The following is a 23,752-nucleotide window of genomic DNA, read 5'->3' as shown; positions in this document are numbered from 1 at the left end:
AACCAGCCCGTTCTCCTTGCCTCTAGGGTACCTCCCAGGCTTCGGATTTTGCCTAAATCATGGTGATACTCAACTGCTGGTCTAGAGCCATCACCTAGGCCTACCAGGAATATTTAAAGAGATGCCTTCTCACCCCCATTGCCGTGTAAGCCCCAGTGGGCTACTGATTTTTACTCCGCTCACCGACAAGAAACAAGCTTCCAATGGAGTCTGCCTCCATGGTTAGGAGAATAAGAAAGAGGTGAGCTTCTGCTTGCTCAGCTCACTGTGGCAACCTTAAGCACTGCTGACTCCTATCACAGGAATGCATCCCAGGCTGGAGGCTTTTGGAGAGTTTCTCACAGAGGCTCCAGCTCCTTCACTGAGGGAAACTGTTTATTGAGGGTTGGCCTCCAAGCCCTTGCTTCCAAGCATGGCATCAGTCTGCCCAGAAGTTATCTTCTTGCTTTAAGTGAAACCAAGAGAGCCCCTCTTTGTCTAAGGCCCTCTAAAGTTCATCGGAAAGGGGTGCCCCCGGAGAGTCCTGGCTCTCGAGCTGTTTCCTCACAACGTAGCAGGATCACAGCTTCCTACTAGGACAAGTCCTCAGTTAAGAGAACCAGCTGCAAATCTGTGTCCTTCTAGTGCTCAGACAGCCTTCTTTTCCTGGGCTCTTTTATCTCATTTTTTCTTATCTACTGCTGCCAGAGAGGTCGCACAGAGTCTACTTAATCTCCACTAAGACACAAGTTGATTGCCTTTCCCACGTCATATTTGATGACTTTTGATTTCAGACCTGCCATTATCTGGGCAGGGACAGCCATAGAAAAGCTGCTGACTTCCTAGTAAAGCCCTGAAGTCATCACAGGTTAAAAGCAATCCACACTCACTTCACGTTCCACCCACAATTTTACTGTAGGAAACACAAGGATTGAAACTGAAGTTGATAATCAGAGAAGGAAGACAGTTCTGTGACATGTTTTTAATAGCAATTAATTTTTGCAGAGAAAAATGAGTTTTTTACTAACATGTTTCCCAAACCCTCATCAATTCTTATCCTATTTCCCAGAAACAAATAGCTAATAAACTCCTGGTCTAACAAAAGTTGGCTGCATTAGCATACAAAAAGTTTCCTGGGGGCTTCCCTGGTGGCGCAGTGGTTGAGAGTCCGCCTGCCGATGCAGGGGACACGGGTTCGTGCCCCGGTCCGGGAAGATCCCACATGCCGCGGAGCGGCTGGGCCCGTGAGCCACGGCCTCTGAGCCTGCGCGTCCGGAGCCCGTGCTCCGCAACAGGAGAGGCCACAACAGTGAGAGGCCCGCGTACCGCCAAAAAAAAAAAAAGTTTCCTGATCACAAAAATAAAGTTTTTTGGCTGACATAAAACTTAACAGCACATTTTAAAAAAGGAAAAGAGTCATCTAGTTATCCATTCCCTTCCCCAGCTCCCATGACAGACTTACGGCAAATGCAACACTCCTGACCCTGTAGCCTGAAGTCTGGAATGGGCCGGGATCTGAATGTACCAGAGACACCATTAAATCACCCCTCCACACCAACTGCCCCCAGCTGACAGGCTGCATCTGACTGACTGAGGGCTATGTGGGGAACAGGGGTTGGGCTCTTCTTGAGTCTGAGACGCTTCTGTACTATAGAACATTCTGATCCAGAGTCTTTCCAAATTGTACCTTAAGGAACTGGCAAACTGACAGTGAAGCTACCAGCTGTCGTGAGCAGAACTCCTAGCAATTCTGAAAAGCAAAATGTGAATGATACTTCTAACGGTCCAAAGGGGAAGAAAAACTTGTCTTAGAGACCAGAAATTCACCAACTAATTTTAAAAATCACACACGGGAAACACTGAGCAAACACCAAGAGTGGCACACTTTGTGAAAAACAAGTCTTCATAAATCACTCATTTAGTCATATGACTGAAAGATCTAGTAGATCAATTTTCTTTCAAGTCAGCAAGGCATTTCATTCTCACTTACATGACGACTTCCAACAAAGTGGGAAACTATCTTCCAGATCAGGAATTTAAAAACCCCAAATGTGGAGATCAGAATCGCTGGAGGGCTAATAAAGGACCCAGACCTGCTGAAGCAGGAAAGAGCTGGGCCTCTGTATTTCTACCAAATTCCCAGGTGATGTGGATACACACGAAGTTTGAATACCACAAGTCTTTGCTGTATAATTAGAATCACTTTGGGGATGTTTTAAAAAAAAAAAAAAAAAAAAAAAAAAAAAAAAACCCAAGCCCAGGCCACACCTAATACCAATTAAATCAGAGTCGCTGAGGGTGGGCCCAAGTGGCAATAGTTTTAAAAATTCCCCATGTGACTCCAATGTACAGCCAAGTATCAGTGCTTCTCAAACTCGAGTGTGCCGTGGAAGTCACCTGAGGATCTTGTCAAACTGCAGACCTAATTCAGTAGAACTAAAGGGACCCGAGATTCTGCATTTCTAGCAAGCTCCCAGGTGATGGCAATGCTGCTGGTCTGAGGACCACATTTTGGGTAGCAATGTGATACATCTGCACTGTCCAATAGGTAGCCACTAGCCACATGAGGCTTTTTGAAATTTCAATTTAAATTAATTAAATTTAAAATTAAGCTCCTCAGTCACACAAGCCACATTGCAACTGCTCAACAGCTACATGTGGCTAGGGGCTGCAATAAAACATAGACTATTTCCATGACCTTGTTAAGTTCTATTGGACACCACTGCTTTATCATCCAGCTATTGAAAAGTATGTAAAACCTGTAAGAGGATGAAGTTCAAAGCAAGATTATCGATGATTTACTTGGACTTTTAGGGGATGGTTGAGGACTGCCTTACGGTGGTTATTCTGGACATCACTGTCACCCGTGTGGATGGAGGACTCAAAAGCATGCATAGTATATAAGCAAATAATACATAACGAGCAGGGAAACCCTCCAAGGAGTGAAAGTCCAGAATAATATAAAACAAATCAGAAGCCAATAAGAATAAAACAAGTGAAACAGGTGTAAGAAGCAAGTAATATACTCAGAGATGGCAGGAGTAGGGGATAAAGCATATAAAGCGTATAAATATAAGAAATAACTAGGAACACAGCAGAAAAAGGACCAGAGGTTAGGGCCCACGACTTGTAAACAATACAGAAAATGCTTTTTCAAAGCATCATATACACAGTATTGGTCAAAACTATATCTGGCTCAAGCCTCCATTTTCCAACTCAAAGGAATTTCAGAATAGAGTTGTAAAAATGGCTAAGTATCAAAGGGATTAAAAGGCTTACCATTAGAGAAAACCACAGTGTGGAAGCTACTCAGCAAAATACCTCAAGTATACAAAGGGTAATTATGCAAACTTTCTAGTAAAGAAACAAAAATTGGGGCTTCCCTGGTGGCGCAGTGGTTGAGAGTCCGCCTGCCGATGCAGGGGACATGGGTTCATGTCCTGGTCCGGGAAGATCCCACATGCCGCGGAGCGGCTGGGCCCGTGAGCCATGGCCGCTGAGCCTGCGTGTCCGGAGCCTGTGCTCCGCAACGGGAGAGGCCACAGCAGTGAGAGGCCCGCGTACCATAAAAAAACAAAACAAACAAACAAAAAAATTGAAGCTAATCTGCAGCAAGAATAATTTAGGTTAGATTTAAGAAAACCTTCAGCACCAGACAGGTTACCACAGATAGACTTAAGGCCTAGAATAAGTTAGAAAGATGATAGCTTTGGAAATAGGCACAGTCATTCTTGAACAGATAACTTAGGAGCAGATGCAAAGGCAGGATGGATGACTTGACATCAGGCTAAAACATCTATGTTAGGTCTTCCGATTTTCATACTGTAAGACAGCTTCAGCTGACAGAAGGGAGAGGAAAACTCCTTCCCTGGCAGAGGAGAGCATTGAACAGGGGAAAGACAAGCAGGCTCTCCTGTTGATTCCAGGAGGCCAGTGTCGCCCTGGGGAGGACGACAGGTTCTCTGATTTCATCAAGAGGCGATGCCTGGTGTCCTGCTGTTTTGGAAGTGTGGTCAATCTAAAGTTGGTTATTTTAGAGCAGGGGTTCTCCACCGTGGCACTACTGACATTCTGGACTGGATAATTCTTGGTTGCGGGGACTGTCCTGTGGAGGATGTTTAGCAGCTTCCCCAACCTCCACCTGCTAGATGCCAGCAGCACCTGGCCAAAAAATGCCCAGAAGACAAATGACCACGAAAGGTATCTTCCCTGAAAGATAAGGCAACAAATTAAATTTAAAAGGAAAGATATTTCAGGAGCTAGCCAGGGGACAAGCAACTAATAACCTTTCAAAAGGGAAATAATAAAACACTGACACATGAAAATTTAAATTTAATCTTTAGAAAAACTTTACAAGTGGAAAAGTCCTAAAACAATTTTTAAGTTAAAGATAATTTTCAGATCTTACAAAAGCTAAAAGACCTAACAGTACAGTAGTTTCCCTGTGGTTTTCATTTTACTCTGTTTCATTAACATAGCATTCAATAACAACGCATGAGATTCTCATTAAAAGATGCTTCCTTTAGTTCCAAAATCATTAACAAAGCAAATGCACTTAGTATGGTTCCAAAATATTAATTTATTTTAGGTAAACACATGCATAAATTTGTGGATACAATCTCTTAAGAGAGTCACACTAAATTCCTACCTATGAATATATTATTCTTGAAAGGTCTGATACCAGCAGTAAAAGCCTGGCCTTGCTGGCTTTGGTCAGCAGTCACAGTAGCTGACAAAAGTGGTTTTGTCCACTAGAGGGAACTCAGCTTGTCATATTGTTCCCAGAACAAACAGAAGTACAACAGTGAACAAAATAGGAAAGAGAGAGAAACTTGCGTACGTGTGTGTGTGTGTGTGTGTGTGTGTGAGAGTGTGTTGCACACTAGGCTGGGGAGGGGGAAGAGAGGACAGCAGAAAAATAACTAAACTCTAGAGCTAAACTCAACCTCTAGGTCACCTTAATATTTGTATAAAGACGAGGGAAACAAAAAAAACCTAAACACATTTTCAAAGCATTTCTTTTCCCTGTGCAAAATAAATAAAAAGGCAACATCCAAAATCAGGTAGTCTTTTTTAAAAAAAAATCTCCATATTTTTATAGAAGTCATTAAGATTTCTCTTTCTTACTAAAAATAGTTTATTCCCTTATAAGCCAGAGCTACTAGGCTCTGTTCATTACAAATATTATCTGCACCTAGAATTAACTACCTGCTAGGCACAGAACAAAGTACATTATTGGAAAGTCAAAGTAATTCTTTAAAAGTCTGTTAAATCAATGCTCAGAAGAACCATAGGTAAAGCTTTTAAGTTGGCTGTGAAACAGAAAATTTTGGTCATTAACTATCAAGTGGTTCTTGCAATCAGGACAAATCAGCTTTTCTTTTTTTTAACATCTTTATTGAAGTGTAATTGCTTTACAACGGTGTGTTAGTTTCTGCTTTATAACAAAGTGAATCCGTTATACATATACATATGTTCCCATATCTCTTCCCTCTTGTGTCTCCCTCCATCCCACCCTCCCTATCCCACCGCTCTAGGTGGTCACAAAGCACCGAGCTGATCTCCCTGTGCTATGTGGTTGCTTCCCACTAGCTATCTATTTTACCTTTGGTAGTGTATATATGTCCATGCCACTCTCTCGCTTTGTCCCAGCTTACCCTTCCCCCTCCCTATATCCTCAAGTCCATTCTCTAGTAGGTTTGTGTCTTTATTCCTGTCTTACTCCTAGGTTCTTCATGACATTGTTTTTTCTTAAATTCCATATATATGTGTTAGCATACGGTATTTGTCTTTCTCTTTCTGACTTACTTCACTCTGTATGACAGACTTTAAGTCCATCCACCTCATTAAAAATAGCTCAATTTCATTTCTTTTTATAGCTGAGTAATATTCCATTGTATATATGTGCCACATCTTCTTTATCCATTCATCCGATGATGGACACTTAGGTTGTTTCCATCTCCGGGCTATTGTAAATAGAGCTGCAATGAACATTGTGGTACATGACTCTCTTTGAATTATGGTTTTCTCAGAGTATATGCCCAGTAGTGGGACTGCTGGGTCATATGATAGTTCTATTTGTAGTTTTTTAACGAACCTCCATACTGTTCTCTATAGCGGCTGTACCAATTCACATTCCCACCAGCAGTGCAAGAGTGTTCCCTTTTCTCCACACCCTCTCCAGCATTTATTGTTTCTAGATTTTTGGATGATGGCCATTCTGACTGGTGTGAGATGATACCTCATTGTAGTTTTGATTTGCATTTCTCTAATGATTAATGATGTTGAGCATTCTTTCATGTGTTTGTTGGCAGTCTGTATACCTTCTTTGGAGAAATGTCTGTTTAGGTCTTCTGCCCATTTTTGGATTGGGTTGTTTGTTTTTTTGTTATTGAGCTGCATGAGCTGCTTATAAATTTTGGAGATTAATCCTTTGTCAGTTGTTTCATTTGCAAATATTTTCTCCCATTCTGAGGGTTGTCTTTTGGTCATTTACTGTGCAAAAGCTTTGAAGCTTCATTAGGTCCCATTTGTTTATTTTTGTTTTTATTTCCATTTCTCTAGGAAGTGGGTCAAAAAGGATCTTGCTGTGATTTATGTCATAGAGTGTTCTGCCTATGTTTTCCTATAAGAGTTTGATAGTTTCTGGCCTTACATTTAGGTCTTTAATCCATTTTGAGCTTATTTTTGCGTATGGTGCTAGGGAGTGATCTAATCTCATACTTTTACATGTACCTGTCCAGTTTCCCCAGCACCACTTATTGAAGAGGCTGTCCTTTCTCCACCGTACATTCCTGCCTCCTTTATCAAAGATAAGGTGACCATATGTGCGTGGGTTTATCTCTGGGCTTTCTATCCTGTTCTATTGATCTTTCTGTTTTTGTGCCAGTACCATACTGTCCTGATTACTGTAGCTTTGTAGTACAGTCTGAAGTCAGGGAGCCTGATTCCTCCAGCTCCGTTTTTCGTTCTCAAGATTGCTTTGGCTATTTGAGGTCTTTTGTGTTTCCATACAAATTGTGAAATTTTTGTTCTAGTTTTGTGAAAAATGCCAGTGGTAGTTTGATAGGGGATTGCATTGAATCTGTAGATTGCTTTGGGTAGTAGAGTCGTTTTCACAATTTTGATTCTTCCAATCCAAGGACATGGTATATCTCTCCATCTATTTGTATCATCTTTAATTTCTTTCATCAGTGTCTTATAATTTTCTGCATACAGGTCTTTTGTCTCCTTAGGTAGGTTTATTCCTAGATACTTCATTCTTTTGTTGCAATGGTAAATGGGAGTGTTTTCTTGATTTCACTTTCATTTTTCATCATTTGTGTATAGGAATGCAAGAGATTTCTGTGCATTAATTTTGTATCCTGCTACTTTACCAAATTCATTGATTAGCTTTAGTAGTTTTCTGGTAGCATCTTTAGGATTCTCTATGTATAGTATCATGTCATCTGCAAACAGTGACAGCTTTACTTCTTCTTTTCCGATTTGGATTCCTTTTATTTCCTTTTCTTCTCTGATTGCTGTGGCTAAAACTTCCAAAAGTATGATGAATAAGAGTGGTGAGAGTGGGCAACCTTGTCTTGTTCCTGATCTTAGTGAAAATGCTTTCAGTTTTTCACCATTGAGGATGATGTTGGCTGTGGGTTTGTCATATATGGCCTTTATTATGTTGAGGAAAGCTCCCTGTATGCCTACTTTCTGGAGGGTTTTTATCATAAATGGGTGTTGAATTTTGTCGAAAGCTTTCTCTGCATCTATTGAGATGATCATATGGTTTTTCTCCTTCAATTTGTTAATATGGTGTATCACGTTGATTGATACTGAAGAATCCTTGCATTCCTGGAATAAACCCCACTTGATCATGGTGTATGATCCTTTTATGTGCTGTTGGATTCTGTTTGCTAGTATTTTGTTGAGGATTTTTGCATCTATGTTCATCAGTGATATTGGCCTGTAGTTTTCTTTCTTTGTGACATCCTTGTCTGGTTTTGGTATCAGGGTGATGGTGGCCTCATACAATGAGTTTGGGAGTGTTCCTCCCTCTACTATATTTTGGAAGAGTTTGAGAAGGATAGGTGTTAGCTCTTCTCTAAATGTTTGATAGAACTCGCCTGTGAAGCCATCTGGTCCTGGGCTTTTGTTTGTTGGAAGATTTTTAATCACAGTTTCAATTTCAGTGCTTGTGATTAGTCTGTTCATATTTTCTATTTCTTCCTGATTCAGTCTTGGCAGATTGTGCATTTCTAAGAATTTGTCCATTTCTTCCAGGTTGTCCATTTTATTGGCATAGAGTTGCTTGTAGTAATCTCTCATGATCTTCTGCATTTCTGCAGTGTCAGTTGTTACTTCTCCTTTTTCATTTCTAATTCTATTGATTTGAGTCTTCTCCCTTTTTTTCTTGATGAGTCTGGCTAATACTTTTTCAATTTTGTTTATCTTCTCAAAGAACCAGCTTTTAGTTTTATTGATCTTTGCTATCATTTCCTTCATTTCTTTTTCATTTATTTCTGATCTGATTTTTATGATTTATTTCCTTCTGCTAACTTTGGGGGTTTTTTGTTCTTCTTTCTCTCATTGCTTTAGGTGCAAGGTTAGGTTGTTTATTCGAGATGTTTCCTGTTTCTTAAGGTAGGATTGAATTGCTATAAACTTCCCTCTTAGAACTGCTTTTGCTGCATCCCATAGGTTTTGGGTTGTCGTGTCTCCATTGTCATTTGTTTCTAGGTATTTTTTAATTTCCTCTTTGATTTCTTCAGTGATCACTTCGTTATTAAGTAGTGTATTGTTTAGCCTCCATGTGTTTGTATTTTTTACAGATCTTTTCCTGTAATTGATATCTAGTCTCATAGCGTTGTGGTCGGAAACGATACTTGATACAATTTCAATTTTCTTAAATTTACCAAGGCTTGATTTGTGACCCAAGATATGATCTATCCTGGAGAATATTCCATGAGCATTTGAGAAAAATGTGTATTCTGTTGTTTTTGGATGGAATGTCCTATAAATATCAATTAAGTCCATCTTGTTTAATGTATCATTTAAAGCTTGTGTTTCCTTATTTATTTTCATTTTGGATGATCTTTCCATTGGTGAAAGTGGGGTGTTAAAGTCCCCTACTATGAATGTGTTACTGTCGATTTCCCCTTTCATGGCTGTTAGTATTTGCCTTATGTATTGACGTGCTCCTATGTTGGGTGCATAAATATTTACAATTGTTATATCTTCTTCTTGGATTGATCCCTTGATCATTATGATTCTTTGATTCTTTGATTCTTCTACTAGTCTTTATTTTAAAGTCTATTTTGTCTGATATGAGAATTTCTACTCCAGCTTTCTTCTGGTTTCCATTTGCATGGAATATCTTTTTCCATCCCCTTACTTTCAGTCTGTATGTGTCTCTAGGTCTGAAGTGGGTCTCTTGTAGACAGCATATATATGGGTCTTGTTTTTGTATCCATTCAGCCAATCTGTGTCTTTTGGTGGGAGCATTTAGTCCATTTACATTTAAGGTAATTATCGATATGTATGTTCCTATTCCCATTTTCTTAGTTGTTTTGGGCTTGTTATTGTAGGTCCTTTCCTTCTCTTGTGTTTCTTGCCTAGAGAAGTTCCTTTAGCATTTGTTGTAAAGCTGGTTTGGTGGTGCTGAACTCTCTCAGCTTTTGCTTGTCTGTAAAGGTTTTAATTTCTCCATCAAATCTGAATGAGATCCTTGCTGGGTAGAGTAATCTTGGTTGCCGGTTTTTCTCCTTCATCACTTTAAATCTGTCCTGCCAGTCCCTTGTGGCTTGCAGAGTTTCTGCTGAAAGATCAGCTGTTAACCTTATGGGGAGTCCCTTGTGTGTTATTTGTTGTTTTTCCCTTGCTTTTTTTTTTTTTTCCTTGCTTCTTTTAATATGTTTTCTTTGTATTTAATTTTTGACAGTTTGATTAATATGTGTCTTGGCATATATCTCCTTGGATTTATCCTGTATGGGACTCTCTATGCTTCCTGGACTTGAATAACTATTTCCTTTTCCATATTAGGGAAGTTTTCAACTATAATCTCTTCAAATATTTTCTCAGTCCCTTTCTTTTTCTCTTCTTCTTCTGGAACCCCTATAATTCGAATGTTGGCACGTTTAATGTTGTCCCAGAGTTCTCTGAGACTGTCCTTGGTTCTTTTCATTCTTTTTTCTTTATTCTGCTCTGCAGTAGTTATTTCCACTATTTTATCTTCCAGGTCACTTATCTGTTCTTCTGCCTCAGTTATTCTGCTATTGATCCCATCTAGAGTATTTTTAATTTCATTTATTGTGTTGCTCATCATTGTTTGTTTCATCTTTAGTTCTTCTAGGTCCTTGTTAAATGTTTCTTGCATTTTGTCTATACTATTTCCAAGATTTTGGATCATCTTTACTATCATTATTCTGAATTCTTTTTCAGGTAGACTGCCTATTTCCTCTTCATTTGTTAGGTCTGGTGGGTTTTTATCTTGCTCCTTCATCTGCTGTATGTTTTTCTGTCTTCTCATTTTGCTTATCTTACTGTGTTTGGGGTCTCCTTTTTGCTGGCTGCAGGTTCGTAGTTCCCGTTGTTTCTGGTGTCTGTCCCCAGTGGCTAAGGTTGGTTCAGTGGGTTGTGTAGGCTTCCTGGTGGAGGGGACTAGTGCCTGTGTTCTGGTGGATGAGGCTGGATCTTGTCTTTCTGGTGGGCTGGTCCACGTCTGGTGGTGTGTTTTGGGGTGTCTGTGGACTTATTATGATTTTAGGCAGCCTCTCTGCTAATGGGTGGGGTTGTGTTCCTGTCTTGCTAGTTGTTTGGCATAGGGTGTCCAGCACTCCAGCTTGCTGGTCGTTGAGTGAAGCTGGGTGTTCGTATTGAGATGGAGATCTCTGGGAGATTTTCGCCATTTGATATTATGTGGAGCTGGGAGGTCTCTTGTGGACCAGTGTCCTGAAGTTGGCTCTCCCACCTCAGAGGCATAGCACTGACTCCTGGCTGCAGCACCAAGAGCCTTTCATCCACACGGCTCAGAATAAAAGGGAGAAAAAGAAGAAAGAAAGAAAAGAAAGAAAAGAAAGAAAGGAAGGAAGGAAGAAAGGAAGGAAGAAAGAAAGAAAGGAGGGAGGGAGGGAGGAGAGAAGGAAGGAAAGAAAGAAAAGATAAAATATAATAAAATAAAGTAAGATTAAATAAAATAAAGTTATTAAAATAAAAAATATTAAGAAAAAAATTTTTTTAAAGAAAAAGAAAACGGACGGATAGAACCCTAGGACAAATGGTGGAAGCAAAGCTATACAGAGAAAATCTCACACAGAAGCATACACATACACACTCACAAAAAGAAAAGGGGAAAAAATAACAAATCTTGTTCTCAAAGTCCACCTCCTCAATTTGAGGTGATTCGTTGTCTATTCAGGTATTCCACAGATGCAGGGTACATCAAGCTGATTGTGGAGCTTTAATCCGCTGCTTCTGAGGCTGCTGGGAGAGATTTCCCTTTCTCTTCCTTGTTCGCACAGCTCCCGGGGCTCAGCTTTGGATTTGGCCCCGCCTCTGCATGTAGGTCGCCGGAGGGCGTTTGTTCTCCACTCAGACAGGACGGGGTTAAAGGAGCCGCTGATTCGGGGGCTCTGGCTCACTCAGGCCGGGGGGAGGGAGGGGTACGGAGTGCGGGGTGAGCCTGCGGCGGCAGAGGCCGGCGTGACGTTGCACCAGCCTGAGGCGTGCCTTGCGTTCTCCTGGGGAAGTTGTCCCTGGATCCCGGGACCCTGGCAGTGGCAGGCTGCACAGGCTCCCCGGAAGGGGATGTGGAGAGTGACCTGTGCTTGCACACAGGCTTCTTGGTGGTGGCAGCAGCAGCCTTAGCGTCTCATGCCTGTCTCTGGGGTCCACGCTTTTACCCGCGGCTCGCGCCCATCTCTGGAGCTCCTTCAAGCAGCGCTGTTAATCCCCCCTCCTCGCGCACCAGGAAACAAAGAGGGAAGAAAAAGTCTCTTGCCTCTTCGGCAGGTCCAGACTTTTCCCCAGACTCCCTCCCGGCTAGCCCATGGTGCACTAACCCCCTGCAGGCTGTGTTCACGCTGCTAACCCCAGTCCTCTCCCTGGGATCTAAGCACCGAAGCCCGAGCCTCAGCTCCCAGCCCATGCCCATCCCGGCGGGTGAGCAGACAAGCCTCTCGGGCTGGTGAGTGCCGGTCGGCACCAATCCTCTGTGCGGGAATCTCTCCGCTTTGCCCTCCGCACCCCTGTTGCTGTGCTCTTCTCCGCGGCTCCGAAGCTTTCCCCCTCTGCCACCCGCAGTCTCCGCCCGTGAAGGGACTTCCTAGTGTGTGGAAACCTTTCCTCCTTCACAGCTCCCTCCCACTGGTGCAGGTCCCATCCCTATCCTTTTGTCTCTGTTTATTCTTTTTTCTTTTGCCCTACCCAGGTACGTGGGGACTTTCTTGCCTTTTGGGAGGTCTGAGGTCTTCTGCCAGCGTTCAGTAGGTGTTCTGTAGAAGTTGTTCCACGTGTAGATGTATTTCTGGTGTATCTGTGGGGAGGAAGGTGATCTCCACGTCTTACTCTTCCGCCATCTTCCTCTCCTCTCCTCCAAATCAGCTTTTTAGTTTTAAAACATTCTTTTAATTACAAAACAATAGTTTCATTGTAGAAATTTTAGAAAATGCAAATCAGCTTAAAAAAGAAAAGAAAAAAAATCACCTTCAACCCCACCATCTGCACAAATAACTACTACCATATGTGTATATATCCTTGTTTTCTTCTATGCATAGAACCACCTTTATTTTTAATCTATAAAAAATGAATCTTTATCTTTTCTCATTTAAATATCTTTCTATATACATACATTTTTATATACAGATATACACATTTATATATATATGTAAATTTTTAATTGAGGTATAATTGACATGTAACATTATATTAGGTTCAGATGATTTGACATTATGATTTGATATCTGTATATACTGGGAAATGATCACCACAATAAGTCTATTTAACACCTGTTAACTTTTAAATTTTTACGTGGCTGCATAGTATTTCATTGTGTGTATCATGACATAGATACTTTACCTAAACTTTACACTTATAGCATCCCTGACTGTTGATATTTAGGTTGTCTCCAATCGTTCAGTGTGAAAAGCCCTCTAAGGGGGTCCTCTCTTCCTATATGATGTTGCCACAAAAGCTGCTCTGACACTTATTCCCTCAGAAAAGCCTTACATATAAAATACCAAGTATACAACCTGGACAAAACTCAGAATCGATGCTGACCCGAGTTTTTCCACGTCAGGAAGCCCCTTATCACCATCTTCCCACTTCAGACCGGTTTACGTCCACCTCTAGGGGGCATCCTTCCTGCTCCAAACCACTGCTCCTTTAGGGGGTATCTGCACTTCACTCACAAAATCCTCCCATGTCTTTTGTCTTCTGTCACATACGACTTTCCCATTCCCATTCCCCCAGCGTGCATCCTGATTGTGTATGTGGAGGACGGGGGGAACGTCCCAAACAATTCACAACCCCCAACTGGTATTTCAAAAACACACAGGCCTTTATTTTGACAATTAAATTCCTGTTACTGCAGAAACTGTGTCCAACTCTACATCCAGAGCTAGAAGCAACTAGGCTTGCAGCAGCTCTGTGATGTGGAAGACAATGCATATTTTTCCTCTCCCTCTGAAAGCATCATACACATCACAAGGGTTAATGGCCTAATTCTTTATTATCTTCCCTATCCACATTCATCACAAGACACCCTGCCCAGGAAGGCAAGAATGAGAGGTTATTGTTAAGACGGAATGAATGAGACAATGTGTGGCTCTGTTCTTCTGACCTGACAGTGTGACCCAGGCAGGGGGACTGCGGCCAGGGAAGGGTATGTGCTGGCCTCCACGCATCCCGGCACAGCTGCCCCTGTGTGCTGCGGGCAAACGAACCTGGCTCAGGGGCCTCCCTCTGACTCTCCTTCCGGAGCAGCAGCAGGAGAGATGAGGTCGAGGTGCTGCTGAGGGGATGCGATCTCTCTCAGTGAGAACTGGAGCATTAGATCCAATTCCTGGCGGCTCTCTGCTACCTCAGGTACCCCTCAGACTAGAGTGATGATCGGTTTCTTCTTTAAAATACAAACTATGAGCGTCTAAGGATGAGAAGCCACACTGAGGACACCATGTGCACCAGCACTTTGGGAAGAATCCTAGTTGCTTAGATCTTTAACCATAAATCAGAAGCTTAGGAAAACGATGTCATGACATTTGTACACCAAGACGGTAACACATCCACTGCCACCAAGAGCCATACTGTCCCTCCCACGCATTGGTGAGGAGGGACTTCTATGGAGGTGTTTACGGAATCAAAGGCATTTTGGTCCATTGGGTTGCCACGTGTTTCCCCACAGAAGCTATTCAATTGCATACTGTACTTTCTGGCAAAATCATATTTCTCCAGAGTTGATGATGAAGACTTTTCTCAAAGACCAGAGCAAGAGCCAAAAGAAAAGGCCACAGAAGAAACAGAATCCTTATCTTGGGAGTTCAAAGTCTTATTCTACCCATGAGCATACAATGGGCTTCTGAAGTGGAAGAGTTTCAGGAAGTTACTGGAGGTCAAGAGAAGGGCAACGGTTTCTTTGTAGTGCTCTGTGTTTTTCATTCAAAATAAATAAAACAGAAACAAAACAAAAAGAACCCCAAAGTCAAAATACAATTTCAGAGAACACCCCAGGTTCCCCAAAGCCAGACTCACTCTGTCGCCACCATCTGGGGAATGGGCTCATCTAGGAGTTCCAAGCTGTGCAGGATCCAGTAGCAGAGCCATGGGCGGCTGGCATCCAGACACTGCAAAAGGAACAGGGCAGAAAACACACCCCTTATTCAGAATCATTCCAAGACCCTGCTGAAAAGGCAGCGGGGTCTCCAACTGTTCAGTGTGAAAAGGGAGACATCTGTCTCCCTCCTGGCAGCCTGGCAAGGAGGAGGAGGACAACCTCTGAACAGTGAATGAAGGACAGTTTGCCTGGTGGCTTTAGCCAGGAGCTGAAATGACCATATGTGAGAAAAGGACAATGGGACAAAGGAGTTTAACCTGAACCCAATGGGTCCCTCCCTGACAGACATCCAAAGAAGCCGAGCAGAGGACTTCTCACATGCCAGAAAGTTAAGTGCTACTATTTTCTCAGTGCAGACCCAAGAAGATACACAACCTCAGGATGGGATTACCTGGAGTAACTCATCCAGTAAGTATCTCCTCATGCCAAGCCCTGGGGGCACAGTAATGAGTAAAATTCAGTTCCTACTCTTAAGATACTTTGATTAGGATGTGTGTGGTTTTCCGTAGAGGAAGAGGGCAATTAGAAAGACATGTAAGTACAAGTGTGTTTCTGAAACAAGGCAGAACAAAACTAATGCATACATATACCTGGATAAACGCTATAATGGGCACATGGAAGAAACTGACTACCTCTGCCTGGGGAGCTGGGAAAGGTTTCCAAAGGTGACATGTGAGCAGGTCTTGATCCTAACTCAAGCCATAAATATTCAAGCATTCAAGGCTAGGCGGGCAGGCAGTATTACTGCCCCAGTTTTACAAATCCAAAGTGTATATATGAGATCCAGAGAGATGAACTTTTTACAGATTACAGACAGTAAATGTCAGAGATAAGATAAGACTGCCAGTTTCTAGACTCTCAGTCCAGTGCTCTTTCCATTGTCCCAAACTGCCCTCTTCATAAATGTGCACATAAATGTGCTAGCTCCCCACCTGGGGGCAGCTGGTGTGGTGACAGAAGACACTGCTAACGGTTTCAGTGCCAGCTTCTCCTCTCACTAGCTATGTGCCTTTGAGCAAATACTTAATCTTGCTATGCCTATTTGCTTATCTATGAAGAAATAAAGACTTACCTACCCCCTGGAGTAGCTGTGAGGATTAAATGAGACAATGAACGGCAAGCTTTTAGCGCACCCTTCAGTGAATTGTTAGCTGTCACGGTATTAATTGTATCAGGGTTGCCTGGACCCTAATCACTGAGGATTGAATACTGAAAGTCCACAGGCCAAACGTAACCCAGGGATGCGTCCTGCTTGTTCCCTGTAGTGTTTTGTTTGTTTAATTAGAATTGGTTGTAACATTTACGTGTTGAGAGATCCACAGAGAAATCTGAATTTCTGGCTTCATTTGGAAAAACAAGAAGAGATCTGGCAACCCTGGGTCTGCACTGCGGTTTGGCGGCAACTGGCAGGAACAGAGTAAAGGCGTGGGTCCTCTGCTTTGCCTCAGTTCCACCCCGCGCACCGTCCCCCAACCAAGCCCACGTCTCTCGTTTATGCTACCCGCTTGGGTCTATAGGCCCAAATTCCTGCTGTAAATAATCAAATGTAGAACCCCCAAATAAAAGCAAATTCAAAGCAGAGCTGCTCTATGTAAAGTGGGGCAGGGAAACTGGCGGCCTCTGGTTCACATTCACCCTCTGGCTGCTACTCACCCCTATTCCCAACACCCCTTCCCTCCACCTCCGCTGGCCTCCCCTGAGCCCCTCTCTGGACCCCTAGGGCTCTAAGGTATATTGATTTAAGATCCACTCCACGTTTGGGCATTTTTACAGTGTTAAACCGCAGGGACTTATATACTGGTCCTTTGGCCAGTAGAGAAATTAGAACAGCTTACAGGGCCAAGGGGTGGGGATGAACAGGTATCTAGACCACCTTTTAGCGGTCAAGGGGTGTCTAGAAGAACACCATGTGAAACCCCCTCAGCCACGATAGGGGTGAAAGCCCCACCCCATCTGGGGCCTCCACCAGCTCTAAGGGAGGACGAGACTAGAGATCGGGTTCTGTCCTTTCGGAAGTAGGAGTCCCGGCTCTGTGGGGCAAAGCTGCTGCAGACCCGGTTCTCACCAGAGCCACACGGGACGGTGAGCGACTCTACGACAGGGCAAGCCCATAGTGTCTTTTACATCCAAACAGTAAAAAAGGAGAAAGATCTGACTGATAATTTGATAGAGAAAGCTCCTGGGCAAGGTGTTTACCTCGTAGGCATCTGTCAGCTGTCGGAGGCCTCTCTTCAGATAATGGAAGTGCTTCTCCCTCTGCAAAATAAGCCTGGAAAGATAAAGAGCTTTGTAAACCTACTCTAGCCTCGGCTTCCCCCACTACAGAACACACGCACACACTCACTCACACCTTCTGGTCATCCCCCCACAGTCAATGAGCAGAAAACAGCAACTTCTTTAGCTCCCCGGGGCGGCTAAACCAGAGAAAAGAGGCCAGCCTCTGAACGTCCCTAACGCGTCTGGAAATGGCGCCGGCAAATGTTTGGGGCGGGGCTTCCCTGGTGGCGCAGTGGTAAAGAATCCGCCTTCCAATACAGGGTACACGGGTTCGAGCCCTGGTCGGGAGCTAGGATCCCACATGCCGCGGGGCAACTAAGCACGCGCGCCACAACTACCGAGCTCATGCGCCTCAATGAGAGAGAGCCTGCGTGCTGCCAACTGTGGAGCCCACGCCCTCTGGACCCCAACAAAGAGCCCGTGCGCTGCAACAAAAGATCCTGCATGCCTCAACGAAGATCCGGCGTGCCGCAACAAACACACAGCGCAGCCAAAAAATAAATAAATAAAATGTTAAAAAAATTAAAAATCAGGGCCTCCCTGGTGGCGCAATGGTTGAGAGTCCGCCTGCCGATGCAGGGGACACGGGTTCGTGCCCCGGTCCGGGAAGATCCCACATGCCGTGGAGCGGCTGGGCCCGTGAGCCATGGCCGCTGAGCCTACGCATCCGGAGCCAGTGCTCCGCAATGGGAGAGGCCACAATAGAGAGAGGCCCGCGTACAGCAAAAAAAAATAAATAAATAAAAAATTCGTGCAGACAAAAAATAAATAAAATGTTAAAAACAAACTCTCCTTCGGGGCCGGTAGCTTTGGGCTAGAAATGCCACTGTGAGCACACTTAGCCAGGCGGTAACAAACCACCCAGAAAGTTCCTCCAGGGTCTAGCTGAGAACAGACACCTTGCAGCTCCCCATCCTGTAAGCAATTTAAACCTGAGCCTCGCCACTTCCCTGATTTGGTTAGCCTCTGTCGTTCTGGTCATTTCTTCTGGGGTCACTTCTCTGAAGTCTGTGGTTTGTACCCTGCCTGCCCCTCACTCATCCATCTAGTATTCCCTCCCCGAAATTCCACCTCCCACGTGCTGACCCACAGCCCCGGCCTGAGGATCATGTCTGTATTCTGCAGCCAGTCGCTCTCCTCGGCCCTGATGTCAGCAACACTGGCTCTAAGATGGACTGTGCTGGCCATGGCCACCTGCACAGGCAGGCAGAGGACAGGGGCTGCACTTCTCTCTGGGTCTGACAGAAGGGGTCTGTGTGATTACGGAAGGAAGGAAAAAAGTAAAGAATTTAAGACATTCACTGTGCTTGCTGATTCCAGAAATAAAATGAAAGAAGAACCAGTCTCTTTCCTAGGTATTCAATTCAACAATTGTTTATTGAACTCCTACTGCACTGTGCTGAGAAGAAGTAGTCTTTACTTCAAAAAGTCTAATTCAGTCCTGGAAATGAGATAAGGACATAAGCGGTTACAATATGAGGAAAACTGGGTAGGTTTCATAAAGGGAAAACAGATAAAATACTAGAAGCTCTAAAGGGTTTGGCGGAGGGCATCTCATTCAGAAAACAACGATCAGGGAAGGTTGTGTGAACAGGTGGAATTTGAGGTAGGGGCCCTGGAAGAAGGAGAATATTCTAACAGGCAGAGGAGGTGAGGAGTTGATGGGAGGACAGTTTAGCCAAGAAGGAACAAAAACAAAAGGAACCGACCAGGGCCGTCCAAAAGAACTTCCAGTGATGATGGAAGTGTCTTTGTCTGTGCTGTCCAATAGGTAGCCACGAGCCACATGTGCATACTGAGCACTTGAAATGTGGCTAGTGTGACTGAGCAACTGAATTTTAAACTTTATTTAATTTTAATTAATTTACGTTTAAACAGGTACAAGTGGCTAACGGCTACTACACCATGCAGACAGGTATAAAGTGTGCAGAGGGAGTGCAGGTCGGGGATTTGGCCTGGCTATTAGGAATGAAAGAGGAATGGTTAAGAGGCCCTTTTTACAGGGATCTGGGATGCCAGCTGAGGAATTTAACTCAACTTAATACACAAAGGGAATTTGCGACAACATGGATGGAACTTGAGGACATTATGCTACGTGAAATAAGTCAGATAGAAAAAGATAAATACTGGACGATCTCACTCATATGTGGCACTCCAGGGCTTCCACCAAAAAAACAAAACACAAACAAAAGCCCTGAACCTGTGGATACAGAAAACAGATTGGTGGTTGCCTGACGTGAGAAGTGAAGGGGGAGGGCAGTGAAATGGGTGAAAGGGGTCAAAAGGTACAAACCTCCAGTTATAAAATAAATAAGTTATGAAAATGTAATGTACAGCACAGTGATATGGTTAATAATACTGTACTGCATATTTAAAAGTAGCTAGGAGAGTGGGTCTCCAAAGTTCTCAACACAAGAAAAAGAATTTATAACTATATATGGTGCTGAATGTTAACTGGACTTACTGTGGTGACCATTTTGCAATACATACAAATATTGAATCATTGCGTTGCACACCTGAAATGAATATAATGTTATGTCAGTTATACCTCAATTTAAAAAAATAGGCAAAGGAAAACCCTGAGGGTTTTCAGCTGAGAAAAAATGACCAGAACTGTGCTTTAGAAAAATTATCTGACCACAGTAGGTATTCAATATGTGTTTACAAACTGTACTGATGAAAGCAGTAAGTGGGGAGAGAGATGAGGTGGGAAGACAGGGTAAGATGCTATTAAGAGTCAACCAGGTGGGAAGAACTTAGAGTTCTGAGGGCTCCACCTAGAACGGTGCCCAAGACAAGCTGACTGTGGACAGGTGGACTCTGAAGCACTGGAAGTGTATTCAGGTGCGGATGTCAGTCACATCGCTGGAAACACATGTGAGACTCTGAAGAGGGATCCAGGTGACACAGACGAACTGGGAATCATTTATCTGCAAGCAGGTGACAGGTGAAGCTGCAGGAGTAGAGGACAGAGCAGAGAGAAAAGTTTGAAGGCAGAACTGAGGGAAGACCCATCTTTAAGGGCTTGGAGGACCAGGAGCCAGAGGAGAGAAGTAAAGAGCAGTACACAAGCAGAGGAAGGACAAAGGCAGTGTCGCCTCACAGGCAGAGCAGTAGGAGAGAATTTCACGGAGGTTTTTTGTTTGTTTGTTTGTTTGTTTGTTTTTTTGCGGTACGCGTGCCTCTCATTGTTGTGGCCTCTCCCGTTGCGGAGCACAGGCTCCGGATGCGCAGGCTCAGCGGCCATGGCTCACGGGCCCAGCCGCTCCGCAGCATGTGGGATCCTCCGGGACCGGGGCACGAACCCGTGTCCACTGCATCGGCAGGCGGACTCCCAACCACTGTGCCACCAGGGAAGCCCTCACGGAGGTTTTTAACAGCGGCAAACAGTGCAGTAAGAGTGAGGAAAAAGAGGACAAACTACAAAGTGGCTGGTGACCTTCAAGAGAGTCAGGGAGTGAGAAGAGCAGATTCCAGATCATAAAGAAGAGATGGCCAGACTCAATTTCTCTTTCAAGGAGGTCCAGGGGTCAGGGCTCAGTGAGCACAGGCACAGGTGGGCTTTAAGCACTGGAGGTGTATTCAGGTGAGGGCATCAGGAGGAGAGGTGAGTCTGAAAATAATGAATGAGTCTACATTCTCAGAACAGAAACAATGGGAGAGTGTGAAATTAGACAAACAGAGGACTCTCAAGTGGGGAAGAGGGAAACCAAGGAAACGTGGGACGGCCTCAGTTTTCTCAGGAATTAGGAGGCAAGACCTGGGAGAGTGTGCGTTGGCCATAACAGGGAATATGCTAGGAAATCTACACAAGATGAATGAAGGATGATAAACCGGGGTGAAGGCCCAGCTGAAGCTGAGGAGTATAAACTTTTGATGAAGCCATTCAGAAGGCACTGTTGTATGATTGTTTTTCTTGGCAATCTTGCTAGGACCCTTTAGCAGAAGCAGCGACAGGGGTACTGTGGTTAGGGCTCGTAAGACGGGAAGAGCAGAAAGGTAGAGGTGTGAGGGAGCAGAGTGAGATCAGCGGACAGCTGACGAGAGCACACCGCGCGGCCTGGCCCTGGCTGGGCAGGCTGAGTGTGGCCAGCATAGGTGTGATGGACGAGAAAAACCAGGAGGGCGCAGGAGACCGTTAACAGGGCAGGCAGGGACCCACTCAAGACGTGAGAGGAGGCTGAGAAACCCAATCCAGGTGAGGGCAAGCACAGAATTTGGAGGCAGAACTCCTGACTTCTAACTACGAAAGGATCAGGTCACAGAGGGGTTTCTACAGGTCAGTTCTTTCCAGTCTGAAAAACAGTCAGAGGAATTTGAATATGCCAAACACCCTGGGATGCTAGGTCACAGAGGAGAGAAGGGAAAATACTCTGTTCCAATAACGAGAACACTTTCCACCTCATTTAAAATGTCGGGCAAGACAGCATTAAAGGTTTCTTGCGAATAAAATTTTGTGATCCTAAGTGTAATGCTGGGGAAAGGGACCAGGTACTGACTGGAATTCCCTGTTGGGTCTGCCTGCCTACTGCATACCCTATAACCCCGGGAAGGGAGCTCGCATCTAGCTTCAGCACCTGGGCCCAGCACAGAGCAGGCTCTCCACATTTACCGTCGAATGAACAAGAGAAAGAATAGAGGAACGGTAGCGTCGGTTTCTGACTAGCCCAAAGAGACTTCTCCCTGGGTCCGTGTCCTGTCAATTAAAAAGAATGACAAATCTCAAAGGGAAAGTGAAAATGCGAGCAAGCAGAGAGGACAAGGAGGGGTTGGTTAGATCGCAGATGGCATCCACTCTGGCTCAGGGGTGCTTCCCATCAGTCTCTCGTGTGGTCACACATGCCACACTGCAGGAGACCTGTCAGCCAGGGGTTAAACTTCCCTGGAGGACTCGGTATTTCTAGAGAGCTGAATTAAGCCACAAACAAATCCTTCCCCTTATTGTGGGGAAAAGGAAAAACCAACCCTGGAGAATGAACCCTTTCCCTTGTCTTCTCACTCCTCTCATTTGACAAGGGGCTTGTCCGTCCTAGGAAATGAAAGACCTCAGAGGATAAGGCTTTTCTATGTGTAGGGAGGAAGAGACTCTGCTACTCCTCAGGGTCCTGAAGTGACAAGAAGCTACCTGAAGCCTCACCTGGCCAGAAACATCTAACTGAAATAAGCTTCAGGCACCTTTTCTGCAGCTCTGAGTTGGTCCCTAGAGGTGGGACCTGAGGCAGCCCAAAGGGGGCTCCCCAATAGCTCTCCTCCCACCCCGAACCTCACTCACAGATAGCCAGGCCCTGGGAGTCCTACTAAGAGGGAACTAGTGAATTCCTTTAGCTGGTTTCATCTGAAGACCAACTCTGGCCACAAGCAGGGGAAGAGAAATTTCTTTCAGTGGCTTTTTCCACAAGGGAAACTGTCCTTTCACTTTCATCAACTTAATCATAAACACATGTACACATGCATACAAGCACACACACAAAAATGCTAATATGTAAATGTTATTCTAAAATCTTGGGAAATGTTTCTTTGTTTATCTAGAGCTTCAAGGGCCACAATGCTGCTTGAATTTTAACTTCTTCTTTGAGGTTTATGATTCTTTTAAATTGAAGGGACATATATCCAGTTTCTTTTGGTCAGCCAGAGACTGTACTAAGGGCCTTACTGTTATGGACTAAATTGTGTCTCCCCCCATCCCCAAATTTCATATGTTGAAGCCCTAACCCCCAGTGTGACTGCATTTGAAGATAGGACCTTTAAAGAGGTATTTAAGGTTAAATGGGACCTGGTGATCCTATAAAAAGAGTAAGTGACACTGGGGAGGAGTCCACACAGAGAAAAGGCCATGTGAACACACGGTGAGAAGGCGGTCTCTGCAAGCTAAGGAGAGAGACCTCAGGAGAAACCAACCCTGCCAGCACCCTGATCTTGGAATTCCAGCCTCCCAAACTGTGAGAAAACAAATTTCTGTTGTTTAAGCCACCCCATCAGTGGTATTTGATTATAGCAGCCCTAGCAAACTAATACTCTTACCATTCTTTTATTCTAAAGTCACCTCTAGATCTAAAACTCTTTTCTGTGTAGGGCGTTAGAAAAGAAAAGCTAGAGCTCTTTCCCTTTCCTTTCTGAATAATTCAGCCCCAAAGCCATTCAATCAGGTGGAGCAGAACAAGCCAGGCTCTGCCAGGAGTGGGGTGGCAGGGCACGCCGCAGGGCACACCGCAGGGCACGCCACAGGGCACGCCGCAAGGCACGCTGCAGGGCACGCTGCAGTGCTCAACTGGCTGAGGAGGGCATCTGTGTGGCTGCGGAGAGAGGGGTGGGAGATTGGGACACACAGGAATGACCAAATAAATGCATATATTTAGGATACTGGCAGCCTGGTTCCACTGTTGGAGAAGTATCTTAGAAATACTTGTGTACCGTGCAGCATGTACTGTACAGTCCCATGCCCTCACCAAGCTCCAGGCACACTGCCTTGGGTGCACTCTGCTCTTTTCAGTCTCAGAGCTGTAGCTCATGTTTTCCCTCTGCCTGGAAAAGTCCCACCACCTCCTAAACTGGCCAATTCCTACTCACCCCCCAGGTGTCAGCCTAAGAGTCACTTTCTCTGAGAGGCCTCTGCTACGATTTAATGTCTACATCCCTCCAAAACTCTTATGTTGAAATCCTAATCCCCAGTGTGATGGTATTAGG

At 44.3% G+C, this 23,752-nt stretch overlaps 1 protein-coding gene across 3 annotated transcripts in view; it reads right to left on the bottom strand.

Moving 5' to 3' along the window:
* Positions 1-23,752, bottom strand: part of FNTB (farnesyltransferase, CAAX box, beta) — an 84,912-nt gene that overhangs the window by 34,811 nt on the left and 26,349 nt on the right. For 2 of the 3 annotated variants that reach the window (XM_033425508.2, XM_004262129.3), the window contains exons 3-4: positions 16,988-17,060; positions 14,710-14,801 (exon numbers count right to left, since the gene is read on the bottom strand). In XM_033425508.2, the coding sequence (XP_033281399.1) occupies positions 14,710-14,801; positions 16,988-17,060 (165 nt within the window). Of the gene's footprint in view, positions 1-1,323; positions 12,585-14,709; positions 14,802-16,987; positions 17,061-23,752 lie in introns of those variants that run through there. The other variant, XM_049706402.1, reaches the window with a different exon arrangement.

Source organism: Orcinus orca, chromosome 2, assembly GCF_937001465.1.
Source record: "Orcinus orca chromosome 2, mOrcOrc1.1, whole genome shotgun sequence".
Taxonomy (NCBI): Eukaryota; Metazoa; Chordata; class Mammalia; order Artiodactyla; family Delphinidae; genus Orcinus; species Orcinus orca.
This window is presented reverse-complemented; position numbering and strand designations above follow the sequence as displayed.